The sequence below is a fragment of the Ustilago hordei genome (genome assembly GCF_900519145.1).
Source record: "Ustilago hordei strain Uho2 genome assembly, contig: UHO2_contig_04, whole genome shotgun sequence".
Classification (NCBI taxonomy): domain Eukaryota; kingdom Fungi; phylum Basidiomycota; class Ustilaginomycetes; order Ustilaginales; family Ustilaginaceae; genus Ustilago; species Ustilago hordei.
Window position 1 is genome coordinate 1349188 of NW_024545261.1, and position 20449 is coordinate 1369636.

The 20449-nt window shown below is 52.5% G+C and overlaps 8 protein-coding genes across 8 annotated transcripts; 4 read left to right on the forward strand and 4 right to left on the reverse strand.

Annotated features, from left to right (window-relative positions):
• Nucleotides 1–575: 575 nt before the first annotated feature.
• On the forward strand, nucleotides 576–2186 carry UHO2_02788 (putative VMA2 - H+-ATPase V1 domain 60 KD subunit, vacuolar; the record flags this gene model as incomplete). The annotated part of the gene is made up of 1 exon (XM_041555576.1): nucleotides 576–2186. One exon carries the CDS (start codon nucleotides 576–578, stop codon nucleotides 2184–2186), a length of 1611 nt encoding a protein of 536 aa, XP_041411510.1.
• A 271-nt stretch (nucleotides 2187–2457) lies between these two features.
• Nucleotides 2458–3330, reverse strand: UHO2_02789 (putative IMP4 - component of the U3 small nucleolar ribonucleoprotein; the record flags this gene model as incomplete). The annotated part of the gene is made up of 1 exon (XM_041555577.1): nucleotides 2458–3330. One exon carries the CDS (start codon nucleotides 3328–3330, stop codon nucleotides 2458–2460), a length of 873 nt encoding a protein of 290 aa, XP_041411511.1.
• A 683-nt stretch (nucleotides 3331–4013) lies between these two features.
• Nucleotides 4014–4493, forward strand: UHO2_02790 (uncharacterized protein; the record flags this gene model as incomplete). The annotated part of the gene is made up of 1 exon (XM_041555578.1): nucleotides 4014–4493. The coding sequence occupies one exon, from the start codon at nucleotides 4014–4016 to the stop codon at nucleotides 4491–4493; it is 480 nt and encodes a 159-aa protein (XP_041411512.1).
• Nucleotides 4494–4706: 213 nt separating this feature from the next.
• On the reverse strand, nucleotides 4707–6479 carry UHO2_02791 (uncharacterized protein; the record flags this gene model as incomplete). Its single annotated transcript, XM_041555579.1, has 1 exon — nucleotides 4707–6479. The coding sequence occupies one exon, from the start codon at nucleotides 6477–6479 to the stop codon at nucleotides 4707–4709; it is 1773 nt and encodes a 590-aa protein (XP_041411513.1).
• A 1224-nt stretch (nucleotides 6480–7703) lies between these two features.
• On the forward strand, nucleotides 7704–10112 carry UHO2_02792 (putative SEC23 - component of COPII coat of ER-golgi vesicles; the record flags this gene model as incomplete). The annotated part of the gene is made up of 2 exons (XM_041555580.1): nucleotides 7704–7906; nucleotides 8003–10112. The coding sequence occupies 2 exons, from the start codon at nucleotides 7704–7706 to the stop codon at nucleotides 10110–10112; spliced, it is 2313 nt and encodes a 770-aa protein (XP_041411514.1).
• A 367-nt stretch (nucleotides 10113–10479) lies between these two features.
• On the reverse strand, nucleotides 10480–11106 carry UHO2_02793 (uncharacterized protein; the record flags this gene model as incomplete). Its single annotated transcript, XM_041555581.1, has 2 exons — nucleotides 10480–10526; nucleotides 10614–11106. The coding sequence occupies 2 exons, from the start codon at nucleotides 11104–11106 to the stop codon at nucleotides 10480–10482; spliced, it is 540 nt and encodes a 179-aa protein (XP_041411515.1).
• Nucleotides 11107–12174: 1068 nt separating this feature from the next.
• UHO2_02794 (uncharacterized protein) lies at nucleotides 12175–18438 on the forward strand (the record flags this gene model as incomplete). Its single annotated transcript, XM_041555582.1, has 1 exon — nucleotides 12175–18438. One exon carries the CDS (start codon nucleotides 12175–12177, stop codon nucleotides 18436–18438), a length of 6264 nt encoding a protein of 2087 aa, XP_041411516.1.
• A 94-nt stretch (nucleotides 18439–18532) lies between these two features.
• UHO2_02795 (uncharacterized protein) lies at nucleotides 18533–20230 on the reverse strand (the record flags this gene model as incomplete). The annotated part of the gene is made up of 1 exon (XM_041555583.1): nucleotides 18533–20230. The coding sequence occupies one exon, from the start codon at nucleotides 20228–20230 to the stop codon at nucleotides 18533–18535; it is 1698 nt and encodes a 565-aa protein (XP_041411517.1).
• Between the last annotated feature and the right edge of the window lie 219 nt (nucleotides 20231–20449).

The following is a 20449-nucleotide window of genomic DNA, read 5'->3' on the forward strand; positions in this document are numbered from 1 at the left end:
CCACAGCAAACAAACAAGAAGGTTTTTTTTTTTAGAATAAACTCTCCGGACAAGCACAGAAACGTAAGCTTCTCGATCGCCTCGCTCATGAAAGGATGGGAAATGCATCATCGAAAGAACATGAGGCAATGTGTGTATGATTGCGTGATGTTGAGCAACATGAGAAAGCTGAACGAGAACACGTGAGAGCGAGTGAGCAAGAAAGGGGCGAGTGGAAGAGGCTACACTTGTCGGCCGTATGAGGACTGTGTGCAGTCTGCCCCTTTCCTTGGCGCTGAGAAAGGGAAATTGCAAGCGCACGGGCCATGGTTGTGCAGCTTTGCAATTCGAGGGAATGGCAGCTGTGTGACGCTTGAACCAGGAAAAAATGAATTTGTGCGTGTCAGTGATTCAGTTCAGCAGAAAGCCTAAGCTCAGCTTCTTGCTCAGCTTCTGCTCCGCTCCACTTTTCTCCGTCTCACCTTCTCTCCGTCTCACCTTCTCTTCGTCTCACCTTCTCTCCGTCTCCACAGCTTTGCCAATACACTTTGTTCGACAAGCTTGCAGCACAACAGCTCTCGAATTAGTCGCCCATCATGTCGGACCCTCGAATGAGCGACAAGGAGCTTTTCGAGATCAACGCTCAAGCTGCCGCTCAAAACTACAGCGTCGACCCTCGTCTTGACTACAGGACTGTTTCTGCCATCAACGGCCCTCTAGTCGTTCTCGAGAATGTCAAGTTCCCATCTTACAACGAGATCGTCTCGCTCACTTTGCCCGATGGTTCGCGTCGTGGAGGTCAAGTGCTCGAAGTCTCGGGTAACAAGGCTATCGTTCAAGTGTTCGAGGGTACTTCTGGTATCGATGTTCGCGACACCCATATCGAGTTCACCGGTTCGTCGATGAAGTTGCCCGTCTCTGAAGATATGCAGGGTCGTATCTTTAACGGTTCCGGTGCTCCTATCGACAAGGGACCTCGTGTGTTTGCCGAAGACTACTTGGACATTAACGGTTCCCCCATCAATCCTTTCTCTCGTGTCTATCCCGAAGAGATGATTCAGACCGGTATCTCGACTATTGACACAATGAACTCGATCGCTCGTGGTCAAAAGATCCCCATCTTCTCTGCAGCTGGTTTGCCTCACAATGAGATCGCCGCTCAGATTTGTCGACAGGCTGGTTTGGTCAAACGCCCCGGTGCAGGCAAGGGTGTTCACGATGACCACGAGGACAACTTCTCCATCGTTTTCGGTGCTATGGGTGTCAACATGGAGACTGCCCGTTTCTTCAAGCAAGATTTCGAAGAAAATGGATCGCTCGACCGTGTTACTCTCTTCCTCAACTTGGCCAACGATCCTACCATCGAGCGTATCATTACTCCTCGTCTTGCGCTTACTACTGCCGAATACTATGCCTATCAGTTGGAGAAGCACGTTTTGGTCGTCTTGACCGATATGACCTCGTACGCCGATGCGTTGCGTGAAGTCTCCGCTGCTCGAGAAGAGGTGCCTGGTCGACGAGGTTACCCCGGTTACATGTACACCGATTTGTCGACGATCTACGAACGTGCAGGTCGTGTTGCTGGTCGCAACGGATCCATCACGCAAATCCCAATCTTGACAATGCCTAACGAAGACATGACCCATCCCATCCCCGATTTGACCGGTTACATTACCGAAGGTCAGATCTACGTCGATCGTCAACTTCACAACCGTCAGATTTACCCTCCTATTAACGTGCTCCCTTCGCTTTCGCGTCTTATGAAATCGGCTATTGGTGCAAAGCATACTCGAGCTGATCACTCGGATGTTTCGAACCAGATGTATGCTGCTTATGCCACCGGTCGTGATGCAGCCGCAATGAAGGCGGTTGTGGGTGAAGAGGCATTGTCGGCGGAAGATAAATTGGCGATTGAGTTTATGGAAAACTTCGAACAGAAATTTATCAAGCAGGGTGCTTATGAGAACAGGCATATCTTTGACTCCTTGAACATTGGCTGGGACTTGTTGAGGATTTTCCCTAAGGAACAGCTCAACAGAATTTCGCCAAAGATCATCAAGGAGTACTACTCCAGGCGTGCTAAGAAGGATGGTGGGAACGACGGCGAGGGGGAGCAGAAGCAAGGTGCGAACAAAGATACCAGGGATAATAGCGACAAGAAGGATGATAGTAAGAAAAAGCATGATAAGCTTGTTGATGATCAGTAGATCCGCTTAGACTTGTCAGGATTCGCAACTCATTCTCGCCTTCGCCAGGCATCGCTGATACCATTCCACTTGCTTGTCTCTCTTTCACACTTGATCTTTTCCGTTGCTGCTTTCTCTTTTCCATTTCAATCACAAGACGGCTTTTCTCTAACACTCATCCAGTCTGACCTTTGCTCAACGTTGTGCTTTCGAACAATGCATTACATGAACCATGAGATACGATAAAAAGTACAAGAACCAAAAGTAAATGCTAAAATGCTCAACGCCTCTCCTAAAGCTGGTTTCGCTTCTTAGCAGTATTCATATAGGGCCTCAAGACCCACTCTGTATCCGCCTCTCCCTGATCAATGGTTCCCTGTTTAATCTCGTACACCCTTGCTTCGAATCTCGGACCAACTTCGGCTAACTGAACTTCTCTATGGCTTGTCTTAATAAACACATGATGACGAAAAGAGATAAAGTCGTTTTGGTTAACAAAACTCATCACCCTCTTGCTCTCGTCCTTTGGCACTGGAAAGAGGAACTTGAGTGCTGACATGACCCTACTTCCCAATCTGGAATTCAAGTTTTCAAAGATAAGATGTGGATACTGTTCCGAAACGGTTGAGTTTGCGTGTGCTGAAACTTCGTGGCGGAGTACTACGTTGTGTAGAGTAAAGAGAAGCGTAGGACCGTGTGGGAAGTGCGAGACAACCATGGCATCGGGTACACCTCTATGTTCATGCAACACTACCATATCTGTTATTCCATTACTTCTTGCTGCTGCTGCCAAATCCGAAACTGTGTATCCTCCTCGATTCAACCTTGTCGAGTTGGGGAACAACAATCTAACCTCCTTCGCAAACTGGGTGAGTCGAGAACTGGGGTCCCGAGATGTAGTCACCAACACACGAGGATCATACGTCCCCGCTCTAGAGTACTCATCATCGATGCTGGATCCAGGCGCATCTTGTGCTGCGTCCAGGCTGAGATCGCGTCCAAGAGATTCGGCTTCTTTGGTTCCAGCGAGCGAGGGAGGCAAAGGTTTGCCGGACGCGAGGGCTTCACGAATTTGTTGTTTGCGTTCGTAGATTTGTTTTTCTTTCGATTCGAGTGCTTTTTTGTAAATGTACTCGCGACGTTCGCGGGTTTGACGTCGGAGCATCGTGGCAAAGTGGCGCAGAGAGAGGGTTGCGAATGAGTATACGAGAGGAGTGGGTGCTAGGGCTACTAGTCTTTGATTCGATCGCTGCGATGCTGCGATGCTGCGTTGAATGTTATAGCTCAAAGCCCTGATAGTCGATAGCTGGAGAAGGTAGCAAACGTTCGAGACGATTTGTGAAGAGTCTCCTGCGAGATGTGGTGGTACTTGGTGAAGGTATCAAGTGACGAGAGGGGTGAGCACAAGTAGCACAAGTCTCGCAATTGCAAGGCGACGCTCAGCTTGGAAATTTTGCTGCGAGACGACGCTCTCTGTTGAAATTTCAGATCCGAAATAACGAGATCCGAAATCCGAAATCCGAAATTTCGTGGCTAAGGAGAAAAGTGTTATGAGAAATCATTACAAATCCTGCCTGGTTGTGAGTCGGAGCCGAAAGTCAAGTTCTCTCAAATCTTGGCAACTGCTGATAGCGCCAACTCCTCATCTTGCTCCCATACCATCTCCACACCCGAGCCTCTTTCCTCCATCATCATCCCCTGCACACACTCACAGAAGCGTCGCCCGTCTTCTGTCGAACTTCGGCTCTTCTTTCCGATCTCACGAGGAAGCGCACGCACACCACCTCATACCTTCAACCTCATACCTTCAACCTCAACAACCTTAACCCCATCCTCTAGCCACACACAATGTTTGCATCAGCAATCCGTTTCGGCTCGCGTACAACCTACCGCGGATCGCGTGGTTCCGGAGCAGGAGCTTCCACCCGCACTTCCGCCTTCTCCTCACCAAAATCCCGCAACGCTGCCTCAACATCCCTCCAAACTGGAACGATCTTCAAAAGATCCCAACGAGGACTTTACGACGGTCGCATGATCCAATCCGGTCACAACGTCCCCAATTCTCGTCAAAAGACCGCTAGAACTTGGCAACCCAACATTCAACGCAAACGACTTTGGTCAGAGACGTTAAAGACTTTTGTTAAAGCAAGGGTATCGACAAGTGCGTTGAGAACTATGGATAAGTTGGGCGGTTTGGATAAATATTTGGCCAATACAAGGGGTGAGAAGCTGGGTGAGTGGGGGAGGGGCTTGAGAGATGTATTGGCGCTAAAGTTGCGCGAGAATAGCCTGCAGCAGAATTCGAGAAGGAATGATGGTCAGGTGTGAGCGAGCGTTGACTCATCACGTTGAGCCTGGTTGTCGGCAAATGTACAATACAATACTCTCTCGCACTCAAACGCTCTCTCATTTTGAAGAAACTGATCTCAGAATGTGCACTTGGTGCAAACATGACCATCACAGACCTTGTAATCAATCAACTTTGTGGCAGTAAGAAGATCCAATTGAAGGCCTACAAATAGGGGTATATCTCGTGCAAAATCAGCCATGTCTCGATCCGCCACCAGAGACGGTTGTAGGTGTAGGCGTCGACGTTGCAGTTGGCCGATGCAAACCTGCTTCACTTGCGCTTGATGTCGCCGCACTCGCTTCCAATCGCCGCAAGTACTCTTCCATCTTGTTTGCACCCGATCGTGTCTTGTGTAGTGTACCACTGATCGATCTCGGTGCTGAAAGCGACGAAGAGGATGCTGATGTGGGTACGGTCTCGCATTTCGACATGCAGTATCCATCCGTGAAAGCATGCAGGACGTCTGTTGAGGGTGGATGTCGAGTGATGCGTGTACCGCAGTGTGAGGAGCGAGAAACTGATGTTTCACTTGACCAGTCGTCTTGTGTTGAAGTTGTCAATGAGGAGACCAAAGAGGCATGCGATGATGCGGCGGATGAGGGCCGCGCGATGATCGGTCCGTTTATCTCGTCCTCCGCGTCATCAGAACTGTTGATAGTGAAGGCGAAATCGGTTGCAGATGCAGATCCATCGGCACCAGGCGAGACACTCTGCATCGATCCGAGTCGAGTCGCAGTATTGGTGAAACGTTGATCTTGACGATGACGTGGGCTTTTGTGCGAACCCAGGATGGATAGTCGGCTGAGCTCTGACTTGAAAGACCCAGTGGAGGACGAAAGGGAGGGAGTGGGAGAGCCACCTCTCCTTTTCTGCTGCGCGCTTGCTTGTTGCTTTGAACCTGCCAAATCCTGGCAAGAGCCGAGGTGCGGGATGCTTGTAATATCGCTTCTGAAACGCGAAGATTGCTTCTCGCCCATCCAGGTCTTGGAAGTGGGTGCAACTTGAAACGGGATGCCGTATGCGTCCAGCCATGCTTCTGTAGCGCGGCCGTCTGTTCGTACGAGATAGCTGGGCTTGTCGTTGGCGGTACTTTGAGCTTCAAGCATCTTGTCTTGAAGATGCGCAGGTGGATATGCGATCGCTACGGCAAAGTCAGAAGTTGGCAGAGCAGTTTGGTGACAGTAGAGGCAGACACTAAGCAACTCGCGTACATAACGAGGTGCTTGAGATGCGCAGAACATGTCCTTTCTCGCTGCTCGTCCTGGGTCAAGCTCGGCTGACTTTCGCTGTGATTCTGTAACTGTATGCGTGACGATCTGGTTGGAATCTGTTGAGGCCCTCGTTACACATCTGGCCTTGTCGATCTGAGCATAGGTGGCGCGGAAAAAATCCTTCTGTGCGAAGATGCCTGATGCGGGCTGTGTAAGCATAGCATCGCCCTCGTGAGTGGATACGGCGATCTTTTCTTCAAGCCAACGGGTGGCTTTTCTCGCTGCGAGGTTGATGGGCTCGTCTCCCTTTTTAAGCAGATCGAGCGTATTGATTGCTTCCAGTGGTATGATGACGCAGGTGGAGCGGTCGCGACTCCAATTATGCACGCTGCGCAAGGAGAAGATGAGGAGGCTAGCGTCAACTAAACGGATTGTCTTGGCAGTGGCAGTAGGATGTTGATTTGTCTCTGTGGATGCATCTGTGCTGTTTGCAAAAGCTGGAGAGGTCTCGGCTCTTGGCTTCGGACGTCCCTGCTGTTTCGCTGCGTGATTGCGGTTGTTGGTGCTGTTGAGATCTGCGGCTGGCCCACTCTTTGTTTGGCGGATGCTGCGAGGGTAGGTGATCTTGCTCACATCGCGCTCGAGCTTTTCGACCTTGTCCTGGAGGAACATGACACCCATGGCCTGTGAGAGACGAGCCTGACGCTCAGCCTTCTGCTGGGGCGTCTCGTCTGGCACGTTTGGGATTAGCATCTCGCCTAGCGTATCTTTCTCGTTTGGAAGAATAGCAGTGAGGATATCTATTGATGCAGAACGGATTGGTGATTCCCGGCAATCGGTAAAGCAGAGGATGACCCAGTCGAGGGCATGTTGGAATCCAAGAGGCGGTCGGCTTGGGCAACAATAGCTATAACGAGCAGTGCATGGTTACAGCATCTTGGACTGCTGTCGACGCCTAAGACCTTTTGTTTGCTAGCCTTGACCTTGATGTGTGGTGAGCAAGCCAAGATGCTGCGAAAGCGAGGGTGTACATATGTGTGTCAACAGTTGAGGTGGTGGGCGGAGCGCGAGGAAGGAGTTGGTTGCCGGTTGCGGGATTACGGAATTGCGGAATTGCTGGCTTCGGATTTCGGATTTCGGGTTGCGGGATTGCGGGAATGCGGGAATGCTCGATAACTTGAGCTGAGCAAGGCCGACTTGCGGGATAGGCAAATGTTCAGTATCCTCTGTGTCTCTGAGCTGTCCTGCGTCCAGGCGGTCGAGATTGACTTGCGGCAAAGGGCAAGCGCAACCTCAACGCGGCCTATGCAAAATTGCAGCCATTTTGACTCGAAAAATCAAGGTGCTCAAGCTTGCAAAAAAGTGGAGAGCAACTTAAGTTTATCGTGCGGTAGACCGTTAATGAGCTCCCGATGTGGGAGATGAAATTTGCCCGATCCGAGCAGAAGCATCGGACGAGCACAGAGTGCGACGTGGAATAATCGCACAGACCAGCAAAGAGATGCAAACTTAACAGTCCATCCATCCCATTCTGGCTGAGCTCAAGTGGTTAGTTGGCGACACAAGCTAAGACTCTAGCTGCTCACTATGAACTGACACTGCTGGGGCTGGACGGTCGAATGGCAAACGGATCCGTTGAGATCGAAAAATGAGAGAGAAAGCGTTGCTTGTTTGTATATCCCTTGTTTGTATATCCCTTGGCTGGTAGAGTGCAGTTACTGTAGTACAGCCTGCTTGCTGTCTGCTACGTGTTCTGTCTTTCACCGGGTCCGTGCACGCTGACAGCCTTTGCGATCTTCCAAGACACAGGAGCAAGGCTAGCAAAGATCCGTCGATCTTGTCGTCATCCTTACCATCTTACTCGTCTCACCCTTATCTTCTCCTCCTTCCTACCTTTGAGGCAGGCACAAGTGGCCACACACTGCCTTGGCCTCCTCCCGCTTTTCTTCCGCAGCACACCCAGAAAGTCAGGCCAGGATGAACGTGGATGATGTCGAGGATCGCGATGGCGTTCGCCTCTCCTGGAACGTCTGGCCCTCATCCAAGATCGAGGCTACCAGGACTGTAGTCCCCATCAGCGCTCTCTACACTCCTCTCAAGGAGCGCGAAGATCTTCCGCCCGTCCTCTACGAGCCGGTCACTTGCAAACCTCCATGCCGAGCCGTCCTGAACCCTTACTGGTGAGTAGACTCGATTCAATGTCTTTGTCTATCCTCGATATTCTATGCTCACCCTCAAATCTTTGCATCCGCCTCTTATCCTGCCGACTGTCGCAGCCAAATCGACGTCCGTGGAAAGCTTTGGATCTGCCCCTTTTGTCTCTCGCGCAATGCTTTCCCTCCTCACTACAAAGACATCAGCAGCACCAACCTTCCCGCAGAGCTTCTTCCCAAGTACACCACCATCGAGTATACCCTCAGCCGTCCCGCTCAGATCCCACCCATCTTCCTCTACCTTGTCGACACCTGCATGGACGATGACGATCTCAAGGCCCTTCGCGAATCGCTCGTTGTTAGCTTGAGCTTGCTGCCTCCCAACGCTCTCGTCGGTCTCATCACCTACGGTACCATGGCTCAGGTCCATGAGCTTGGCTACGATGCCTGTCCTAAGAGCTACGTCTTCCGCGGCACCAAGGAGTACGCCCCCAAAGCCATCCAGGACATGCTTGGTCTCAACCCCGGCGCTCGTCCCATCGGCCCTGGCGCTCCCGGTGGCTCTTCTCAGGCTCCTCGCCCACCCAATGCTACTGCCCAGATGGGTGCCTCTCGCTTCCTCCTCCCTGTCTCGCAGTGCGAGTTCCAGTTGACGCAGATCCTCGAGCAGCTTCAGAAGGACCCCTGGCCCGTCGCTAACGACAAGCGTAGCCAGCGTTGCACTGGTGTCGCCCTCAGCGTCGCCGTCGGCATGCTCGAGACTACCTTCCCCAACACCGGTGCCCGCATCATGCTCTTCTGCGGTGGTCCTGCCACCGAAGGTCCCGGTATGGTCGTCTCCACCGAGCTCCGTGAGCGCATCCGATCGCACCACGACATTGACAAGGACAACGCCAAGTACTACAAGCGTGCCATCAAGTTCTACGAGTCCATGGCCAAGCGTGCTGCGGGCAACGGTCACACCATCGATGTATTTGCCGGTTGTCTCGACCAGGTTGGTTTGCTCGAGATGAAGGGTCTCAGCAACATGACCAATGGCCACATGATCCTTGCCGATAGTTTCCAGATGGGTATTTTCAAGCAGAGTTTCCATCGCATCTTCCAGAAGGACGACCAGGGCAACTTGCAGATGGGCTTCAACGCTACCCTTGACGTCCAGTGCACTAAAGAGCTCAAGGTATCTGGTCTCATCGGTCACGCTGTCTCGGCCAACAAGAAGTCGGGCTGTGTCGGCGAGACTGAGATCGGTATCGGAGGCACTTCGGCATGGAAACTCTGTTCGCTCACACCTCGTACTTCGGCAGGCATCTACTTTGAGGTGGTGACGCCAGCAGGTCAGCCCATGCAGCCAGGCTCGCGAGGTCTGATTCAATTTGTCACGCACTACCAGCATGCTTCGGGTCAGTACCGACTTCGTGTTAGCACCATTGCACGCAACTTTGCCGAGGGAGGTTCGGCCCAGATTGCTGCCTCCTTCGACCAGGAAGCTGCCGCCGTGCTCATGGCGAGGATCGCCGTCTTTAAGGCCGAGATCGATGACAGTCCCGACGTCTTGCGATGGCTCGACCGCATGCTCATTCGACTTTGCCAGAAGTTTGCCGATTACCGCAAAGACGACCCGACCTCATTCCGTTTGGGCGAAAACTTCAGCATTTACCCTCAGTTCATGTTCCACCTTCGTCGATCGCAGTTCTTGCAAGTGTTCAACAACTCGCCCGACGAGACTGCATTCTACCGCCACGTGCTCAACACTGAAGATGTCAACAACTCGTTGATCATGATTCAACCGACACTCATGTCGTATGGCTTTGAAGGAGCACCGCAACCGGTGTTGCTCGACTCGGTCTCGATTCGACCCGATGTTGTGTTGCTGCTCGACACCTTCTTCCACATTCTCATATTCCATGGTGAGACGGTGGCCCAATGGCGCAAAGCAGGCTATCAGGATCAAGAAGGATACGAAAACTTCAAAGAGGTGCTCGAGAATCCCAAAGCCGACGCACAGGATCTTTTGGCCGACCGCTTCCCCATCCCTCGATACATTGTCTGTGACCAGAACGGTTCGCAAGCACGTTTCTTGCTGTCGAAACTCAACCCTTCGACTACGCATATGAGCGGCGGAATGTATGGCTCGGCGGCTGGAAGTGGCGCTGCTATCTTCACAGATGATGTTTCCTTGCAGGTGTTCATGGAGCATCTCAAGAGACTTGCTGTTGGAGCTTCTTCCAACTAGAGGCAGTCTTGGCCCCATTTTGTTTTCCCCTCTTGACTCAGTTTCGCTTGGCTTTCACATATCCCCCGCCTGCGAATAATGTACACAGTAGTGTACACACACACAAGTCTGTTAATGGCTAGGTGCATCTTCCAAATCAATCTTGTTGCTTCTGTGACTGTCAAACTCTGTTGTGTGTGCGCTTGATTCAGAAGTGATCAGCGTTGGACCATGTTGATCTACGGAATCCGTCTCGATTGGATAATAAAAAAAAAAGGGAAAAAAAGTTGAAGCAATTGCTGATGTACAGAATGGAGTTGATGAGGCTGTATATGTTTACCTCTTGAACAAAGAGTGGTGAGATGTGTACTGAGATTCGTATAGCACTTTAACGAGTGACCATCTTGTCGAGAAGATCCTTTGCTTCGTTGATTTCTGTAGGGAGCAAGAATAGCAAGAGGAAATGCGATCAGTACAGGAACTCGATCTTTTCTGATCAATGATGGGAACGTCTTCACTTACTGGACGCAAGGTACGGTGCTCCACCACGATCCGGATGGTTGGCAATCATCATTCTCCTGTGAGCCTCCTTAACTTTTGCCTTTGTCAGTGCGGTTTCACGCAATCCCAGAATCTGTGCTGCTTCCTTCTTGTCCATTTTGGAATTGAAACCACCTTTGATCCACTTGCCACCTGATGGTCCAGCTCCGTTCTTGGGGTTAAGCAAGAGATTGGCAATGAGACCGGCTGTGACGAGACCTGCACCGATCATGATGGGTGTGGCGATGGGTTTTGGATATGTGTGCTGGAATAAGACAGATGAAGACGGTCGGAACGGTGTTGACAACGACCTGGATGCTGATGAGCCAGAAGAGGCCGAGCGGAAGCAGGAGCAGGAGCAGGAGGCGTATCGTATCGAAGAAGCATTGCGAGCAAAAGAGTGGAGGGCAGAAGGGGTGCTGCTCGAGGAAGCTGCCGCCGAGGCGAGCGTGCGTGATGATGTCGTGGCAATCATCGTGTGTATAGCCTTTGCAACCGTGATTGTTGCGTTGGCAAGTGCAGAAAGAGTGAGATATTGGTGCAGAGGTTGATGGTGATGAGGTTGATGGTGATGAGCGACTTGAGATCGCCTTGTCTTTGCTCAGCTGCTGAGAGTGTGAATGGCACAAGGCTTTGCCAAAATTGTTCATGCAAAATGTTATCTCTGGGAGGTCTAACATATTGAAGAAATCCCTGGTGTGGCAAAGCGTGAGTGTCCCCAAAGCTGCGGCAAGAGGTGCCGTTTATTTTTCAGCAAAAGTATGTGACTTCGAGTCCGATCTCACACCTTGCTCCATCTGATACCCGGATCGGCTATCGCGACTGGCAATCGGCATTCCGGTTAACAGATAGCCGACATGGTTGCACAGCACCTCTCTGTATCATAGACGTATACACAGAACGCTGGAACATATATATACTAGTCCTCATCTTGTACCTAGTTCTCATATATTATCGCAGTCGATACTTGTGATCATCGCTATTTGCTCTACGTCCTACAACAATTTCAGACTGCGGAGTGCACAGCCCAGACGGACACAAGACGCAAGTGATGACCAAGGTCTCTTCTCGGCTACCGAGATGCTTTTAACCGCACATGGACAATGGACCCTGACGCCATTTCTTCTCTTACTGCAAAGTGTCGTGGCTGTGCTTCCAACTGTGTGTGTGTGTATGTGTGTGTATGTGTGCATGTGTGCATGTGTGCATGTGTGCATGTGTGCATGTGTGCATTGTCATCTTTTGTCTGTGCCGGCTTCCTTCCGCTTCCTTCTTCATCATCATCATCACACGAATCGCTACGCCAACCTGTCCTCTTCTTCCTTCCTTCTGCCATTCACGACTTGTACATACGTTCCTTCTCGATCTGTCCTCGATAGCAGCTTTGCAACCGCAATACGGATCGGCATCCGAACAATAGCTCTGACACACTTCCTCTCACCTGCAATTCGCATCCACCGCAACGCCAACGAGGCTTCGATCGATGACTCTCTGAAAGCCTACATGGCAAGGGACAACCTCGTTTGACCGTCGCGCCAATACAATGCCGAATCTTCCCTCGAGTTCCTTCGCGCAGGATGGTGCTGGCTCTGCATCCCTTCGTAGAAGTTCGGAGCAGTTTGCATCTGCGCACCTGGCAGCAGCAGCTCAGAATCTAGTTCCACCACGCAGAGCATCGCTGGGCAACGTCATGTCTTCTGGCAGTGCCAATGACATGCTTCGAGCCGCCTCCGCTATGGCTGCACAAGCGAGTTCTGGCGCTGAAGGGCTTCAAGCAGTCAGCTCTGCACTCCTCAGTCAGGCAAAGGCACAAGCTTCTGCCTCTGCCCTATCCTTCCAAGATGCTGCAAATCCTCAGTCGACTCCCATGGCACGCAACTGGTCTGATTCAGCAGGCTACTCGGCCGCCATGAGCGCTCACATCGCATCCACCCTCGAGACACAGATGGTCAAGCTGCATCCGACAAGGCAACAGCCAACGTTGGCTGCTCCTATCAGCGCTGCTATCGATCCAAAAGCGCCATTGCCCGACTCGGCTGATCCAGAGGTGCAAATGGGTCGCATCGCTGCTCAGGCCGCTGCGAGAGAAGCCCAGACTCAGTGGCGCACACAATTAGCATTACGATCAGCAGCTCGTTCAAGCTCAGCTGCTGATCCCTCAACTGCGAACAGCAGCAACCGAGCATCTGCTTCGACCTCAAGTCCACCACAAGGCTCAACGAATCTAACTAGCCCCAGCGCCAACATAGCAGACATGTCCCTCACCGATTACTTGCGCTACCTTGGCCTCAGCCACATCGAGATGCCATCCCATGGTTTCCTGCAGTCATTTGGACAACCCGCTCACTCGTCTTCACCCTACTGGGATGCCACCAATCCTCACATGGGCTTCAGTCTCTCCGGTGTTCCAAGTATGCCCCTCATGCCCAATCCACCATTACAAATGCTTCCGCCACCTGCATCACCCTCATTCCGCCGGAAAATGTCGAAAGGCCCTTCATACATTCGGCATCCTTCCAGCGCTTCGATCAGCTCCACCGACTCTGGCGAGACCAGCAATGATTTTGAGCCCAACGTCATGTCGCCCTTTCCCTATCCATTCCAGGTAGTGCAGACGCCGGGTGGCACAGCCAGAGCTGGATGGTGGGTACCCGTCTCTGAGGTTTCCCCAGAGAAGAGAGCCAAGGCGGTCAGGATTGGAGATAAGCCATCAACATCATCCGGCTTGCCCTTTCCGAGGACCTCGAAGCTTGAATCAATTCCTGAAGGCAGCACACTTGCAGAGCAGCGAGGTCAAGACGAAGAAGGCCACTTGTTCTTCCAGCCTACCTACCGCGACTTTACGAGTGACGAGTTTTCGACCTTAGCCACCGCTGCTGCTTATGCCACTGCAGCCCTCACCAGTATCGCGTCGACCCCTGGCGACACATCACAATCGAGCTCATGGAGAGCTCTTACTGCTTCCGAGCAGGAAGCTATTGCCAATCAGCTCCGAGCGTGGGCGGGCCTCGAAGGTCCACATGCGCAAGCTCAAGCTCGCAGGGCGCTCGAAGAACGACAGATCCATCTCATCAACCAAGCCGTTCATCGCGACTTGCTGACGGCGCAAGACGCCGACAAAACCAAGGTTGCCGATGATGACTTCGGCCAGCTCCACCGCCCAGAAGAGGCTACACGATTCTTCCCGCCTGACTTTGCCAGTCACTACCGCACTCAGCTACAAGCTCTTGCAGAGGGATACTACACCCGCTTGCACAACGAGAATCTCTCACAGGCTCATTATGCCCAGCCTCCTGCAGAGGAGCGTCGCATCGACCCTGAAGTAAACAATCGAGAAGCTTCCCGCCAACATGAAAAGAGGAACACCAACGATGAATACGCTTCACATCAAGCGCAACGCAGTCCCACTGTTGCCGACACTTTCAGCAGCCTGCAGCCTCCCGTCCAAACACCAACTTTGCGACCGGGAGCCAGAGATCCAGTCGAGCTTCTCAGTGCCGCCTCGAGCGCTGCAGGCCATCATGTCTCGTCACCAGAAGTGCGCGACCAATTGCTTCGGTATGCTCATGGCCTCTACACCCAAGGACCTCCGCAGCCTGACGCCTCTGCCAAAGGGACTGACAAGCTGCATCCGACTCTGCTGCCGCTGCTGCACACTCTGCACAAGCTTCATCCCGACCATCTTGCAACTCTCCTGCTGCTTTCATGCGCCTACTACGCTGCCGACAACTACGCAGGCTCGCTTTGGTACAACAATCTCATCCTTCGCATCGATCCCAACTATGTTGAGAGCATGAGCAACATCGGCACCACGTTGCGAGCACTTGGCCGATATCAAGAAGCTGAGAGTTGGTGGTGGAGGGCTGTTCGCCTGAGACCTGCATACTGGGACGCTTACGAAAACCTGCTCGGTGTCATGTGTTCCGCCAACTCTCCTCCAGCCGCAGTCAAGAATGGAGTTCAGGACTCGCAGCCTCCACAGCCAAGATTCAAGGAAGCACTTCAGCTGTGCGAGCACGTTGAATCGCACGTTGTCGGTCGTCAGAATGCTCCAGGCATGTCTCTGCCACTCTATCTGCCGTCGAATCTTCCTTTGACGCAGACGCCTCGACTCCAGAACCTCTTCTACGCCAAGGGCAATCTCAAGTTTGTCCTGCCAGAGCAAGGCTCCGTTCCAGCAGCAGCCGAGTATCAGAAGGCGGTTGAAGTGGTTCTCTCTCCAGACGAGTCGACACGATACAGCCTCCGTGACCTGGTCGTAGCCACGTGCGCTATCGGCTTGCTGTCCATGGGAGCTATGTTGCCCGGAAGTGCTGCTGCCGCTGCTGCTCTGGAAGTTGCGGTGGCCATGGGTATCAACCCTACCAATCCTGACCATGCTGCAATCCTGGCGAGCGGTGCATTCAGCCGCTTCTGTCCCGGAGGCATCCTCGCATTGGTGAAGCTGTCAGGCCATGTCATTGTCAACACATTGCTCCGTCTCGGCAACGGTCAGCTTCCAATGCTGCTGCTCTTGCCCGAGGCCGCTACTCAGCTCTGCAAAGTCATCTTTGCCGAGACGGCTGGCAACCTTCCAGCGCTTGCTCGATCGCAGAGCAACTCAACGCCCCAGAATTTGGCGACTCTGCAACAGGCTCAAAAGCAGGCAGCGCAGACCACGTCCACCATCTTGCTCACCCTTGCCAAGCTGTTCCAGGATGCCACAGCAAGCCCCATCGCTGGACCTCATGGACCGCTTACACTCGGCGGTATTCCTCCTTCAACCTCGTTGCTGCTTCCGCTGTATTACCTGTCGATCTCTATGCACGCCTCAGCCTCGACATGCAACAATCTCGGCATTCTGCTCTCTTCCATCCCTGTCCTCACCACCGTCGTCAACGCAGCAGGTCAGCCACAGCAACTCAATGGTCAGGCACTGGCCATGCAATACTACACGCAAGGTCTCCAACTTGACCCCAAGCATCCTCACATTTACACCAATCTTGGCTCGCTTCTCAAAGATCTCGGCCATTTGAACGAAGCTATCAAGATGTATCAGAAGGCCGTTGAGTCTAACCCGGACTTCGACGTCGCTCTCGCCAACTTGGGCAACGCCATCAAGGACCAGGGCCGAACGCAGGACTCGGTGGTGTACTACCGCCGTGCAGTACAAGTCAATCCGAACTTTCCCGAAGCGCTCTGTGGTCTTGTCAACGCACTTCTTGCAGTATGCGATTGGACAGAGGTGTACTCAGAAAAGCGAGCGCAGGATCAGTCGAAGCAGGTTACAACTAGGCAGGCGAATGGTGCTGGCCAATCTGCTCGAGGCTGGATGGTTAATGTTTCGGAGCTCGTGTCCAAGCAGTTGAGAGACGGCTGTCACTATGGTGCAGGCGCCTTCCAGACCGTCGGTCGCCTGGAAGATTGGGTTCGAACCATCATAGATACGATGGGTGATACTCGACCAGCAGCTGTGCAGATTTGGACACAGCGCCTCTCGGTCTTCTATCAGCCTGGATTTGACCGAGTTGCCAACCAGATTTGCGAGGGAGGCTACTTGATCCAGCTGATCGAAAGGATGATGCGTCGGTCACAGCGCAGATGGTATGTTGACGCTTATGGAGCTGGTATGCTTCAGACAGCAACGGAGCTTCCTCGCGTCACTTCAGCAATGCCTCACGCGGCAAGATATACGAGACCAAAGCTCCCGTCGTGCCTTGTCACGCCGGCAGTCCCTACTGTGCTTCCGTTCCACACGTTCACCTATCCGCTCTCGCCTCGACAGATCCGTCTGATCTGCCATCGAAACGCTTTGCGAATCTCTCAAAGCACACTGACCCAGATGTGGGTGCCCGATGTGGTATACCCACCACCCTCGCCTCCAGCGCCCAAGATCAACATCGGCTACGTCTCCTCCGACTTTAACAATCATCCGCTGGCACACCTCATGCAGTCGGTGTTCGGTTTCCACGACCTTTCGCGCTTCAATGTCTTCTTGTATGCCACGACGCCGTCAGATGGGAGTCCATATCGACAGAAGATCGAGCGCGAGGCACAACACTTGATCGATGTCTCGGCTTGGTCGAATCAGCAGGTGGTCGAGCGCATTGTGATGGATAATGTCCACGTGCTGATGAATCTCAATGGCTACACTAAGGGTGCACGCAACGAGATCTTTGCTGCTCGTCCCTGCCCGGTTCAGATGGAGTTCATGGGCTTTGCTGGTAGTATGGCTTCGCGTTGGACTGATTGGGTTGTGGCAGATCCGATCGTCTGCCCGCCTGAGATGACGTGTGTTGACAGGTGGCGTCAGCAGAAGTACCAAGCTGCAACGGCAGGCAGTTTGGTCCAGCAAGGTGCGACGGACATGTTGGCAGACCTTGATCCAGAAGAAGCCTCAGATGAATGGGTCTATCCTGATCGATTCATCTACATGCCCCACACGTACTTTGTCAATGACCACAAACAAGGTTTCCGCGAAAGTGTTCCCGCTGAAACTCTCAAGCTGGCAACAAAAGGCACAGACCACGAGGATTCAGACACCATTGTTGAAGGCGACCTTACCGAAGAGCAATCATGGGCAAGCGAAGAGTTCAAGCGCTACGCGATGCGACGCGAACTCTTCCCCACCCTCCCAGACGACTACGTGATCTTTGCCGACTTCAACCAGCTTTACAAATGCGATCCGATGCTGTTCAAGCTCTGGCTACGCATCCTCAAACGTGTCCCCAAATCCATCTTGTGGCTGTTACGCTTCCCAGCAGCAGGAGAACACCATCTCTTGCGCCAAGCTCGCAGGTATGCAGGGGATGAAGTTGCCTCTCGTGTCATCTTTACTGATGTTGCACCCAAGCATATCCACATTCATCGCGGTCGAATTGCCGATTTGTTCCTCGACACTACCGAGTGCAACGCTCATACGACTGCAGCTGACATCTTGTGGTCTGCCACGCCAGTGTTGACCTGGCCGAGACATATGCACAAGATGTGCTCGAGGGTAGCGGCGAGTATTGTCCACGCGACAGGGTTTGGGGAGGAAATGACGGTGAATAGCGAACAGGAGTATGAGGATCGGGCGGTGGAGTTTGCTCAGTCGCTGGAGTATGTGTACTATGATGAGAAGGGGATGGAGGTTGGAGGTGTGGTAGATGAGAAGAAGGAGAGGTGGGCAAGTGATTTAGAGGCAGATCCGAAGAGTGTTGCTGCTCAACCACACGGTAGTCAAGCTGCATCAACCGAAGGTTCTGCTGGTGCGCAGGTGAACGGTCATTCGAACCAGAGCGACTCGGCAAGCACATCCGCCGGTGCTCAAGGCAAAGCTAGCCCCAACAGCAACGACCAAGGACAGCAATCACACTCAGTTGCGACGGCAACCAAGAGAGCTCGCTCTGCCTCGGTCTTGCCTCAGAACAACCCGGCACCAGCCCCAACCGGGGTATCGCTAGCTGAAGCAGCCAAACACTCGGATACAAACGCTTCAACGGACGCAGTGCTTGCTGAAAGCATCCCTGCTCGTCGCAAAATTCGTCTGCCACCATCACCGGACTATCGTGGAGCTGTAACACGTCGGGCTGTCATCCGCACAGATTCCAGCGCTAATCTGTCGAGATTGAGAAAGAGACTCTTTTTGACAAGAGAGACAGAGTCGAAACTGTTTGATACAAAACAGTGGACGAGAGATTTAGAGAAAGGGTATGTCGAAGCTTGGACTAGGTGGGTGCTAGGTGTGGATACCGAGGACTCGGCGGAGACGGAAGGTTTAGATCCGGGGTCTAGGCTGGGAGAGAGAGTGTTGCGTAGTGGACATATCTGGGTGGAGCAGTTGTGACTCTCTTCACTCTCAGCGATGACATGAATTTCAATTGACTAGGTCTATCGATTGTGCTTGCTTCTCGTTGTTGCATTCATGTTTTGTATGAGCGCTATTCGTGATCACTATCGATCAACTCAGCCAACTCAGCTTCCTCTTCCGGTGTCATCTGAAATACATTGCCTGTCCCCACCACAGCATCATCGGGCATCAAATTCCTCTTTGTCACAGGGGGCAGTGAATCTTGATCCCAATCAAACTTGAGCGTGCAATCCTCTTGCAAGACCGGCTTGAATTGAGGTTTGGGAAGGGTAGCAATGGTAAGGAGATTCCAGCGTCGAATTGTGCCGTCTAGCGAAGCTGACAGGATCCATACTTGGACCTCTTTCGCTGGAGGTAGGACCGCTTCAGAGGTCGGTGCGGTGGGAAAAGAGGGGTTTGGATGACGAATCCAACAAGCGAGAGAGGTGATTTCGTGCCAGTGTCCTTCCACTTGGTATACCTCTTCTTCTTCTGAGTTTGCGGAGGGGTAGAGTCGGACATGTTCATCGCTTCCGCCTGTGATTAGGGCTTCTTCGAAGGGTTCGAATTGAGGTAGGGAGGGGTTCGTGGGGAGATAGAATGGGATCGGGAGGATGGATTTTACGAAATCTTTATGAAGCAGCTTCGTGTGTGGTGTAGAGATGCATTCTTCCCGGCCTAGGATCGCGTTGCTTCCTACTGATTTACTCTTAGCTCTAGCAGCGGTATGGGAGGCTGATTGGAGCATGGGAGAAAGTCGGAATCCAAGTGCGGTCTTGTCTCCACTTGCACCCCAAATCTCAGCAACCAACTTATATCTCGATCCATCTGCGTCTTCTTTCACCTCACTAACAAACGCATCCCCTTTGTTCTCACCCTTATCTGAACTTTCGCCTTCGACAAGAAGCCGTCTCCAACCAGCTTTCAAGTCATACACGGCAGTGGAAAACCCTTGAATCTCTCTAACAACCTCCAACCTCAAGGAAGTAGGATGGATGACATGTTCCAGCACCCTCCCCATCGAATCAGCTGAATAAAGGCGCGTGGTTCCGTCCAAGCCTTGAATCGAAGTCAATGCGTTTACTGGTCTTGTGTGCTGCTTGCTTTGATAGATGCACTTCAAACGCTCTCCTTCTATCCCCTCGGCAGTGGAAGAGAGGGTAGTGAGGGGCTTCAAGTCCCATAGCATAATACATTTATCACTCCCTCCCGTAGTCAAATAAACCTTATCCCCCTCGGTGAAGATATGCACTGCTTTGATAAAGTCCGACATTGCCCCTTCTACCGTTACTACCGCTTCCCCCGCTTCTTTCCTGGTTGTGTTGCTGATGCGGTAGATGCGTAGCGCTTTATCCCATGATCCGGCCACCAAGAGCTTCTCCCCTGCTGTGGTGGTGAGAAAGTCGAACGAGGGTACTGGACCTTTCGCCCCTTTGTATAGGTTGATTGTTCTACCACTTTCTAAGTCGAGCTGTCGTACTAGGCCGCCTGCTTCAGAACTCCATAAGAACCCATGTTGGACGCGGAGAGAAAGAACGCGATATCTTCCTCCATCAGCTCCACTTGCCTCTACGGCGAGATCTTCTGGATTGGAGAGGAGTGCGGAGGTGAATCGTGGATTGAGGTGGATTGGAAACCCGTACCTCTCCGCAGCGGATGAGGAAGAGGGAGAGGATGAAGCGGAGGAGGTGGGGATGCCAGAAGTAAGAATTGCCTTTCGAGAACGATATGCCCCCAGGGCCTCGGAATAGGAGGTTTGGAAGAGGTTGCTGTTTGATGTTGCTTGCATTCTTGCCACTTGCCACTTGCCCTTTGGCAGGGTAGAGTAGGGGGCTGGATGAGGAGCTGGATGAGGGGTTTGACGTTCAGCTGCCAAGGTTGCAGTACGTCTTGCTTTTCTGCGGGCGATGGATGATGATGAAGGAGGAGCGGAAGGAGAAAGGACCGTTGAACGCTTTCGACTGTGTGCAACACTTTGCAGTGCCGTGTTGGACTCAAGACGCGTCTT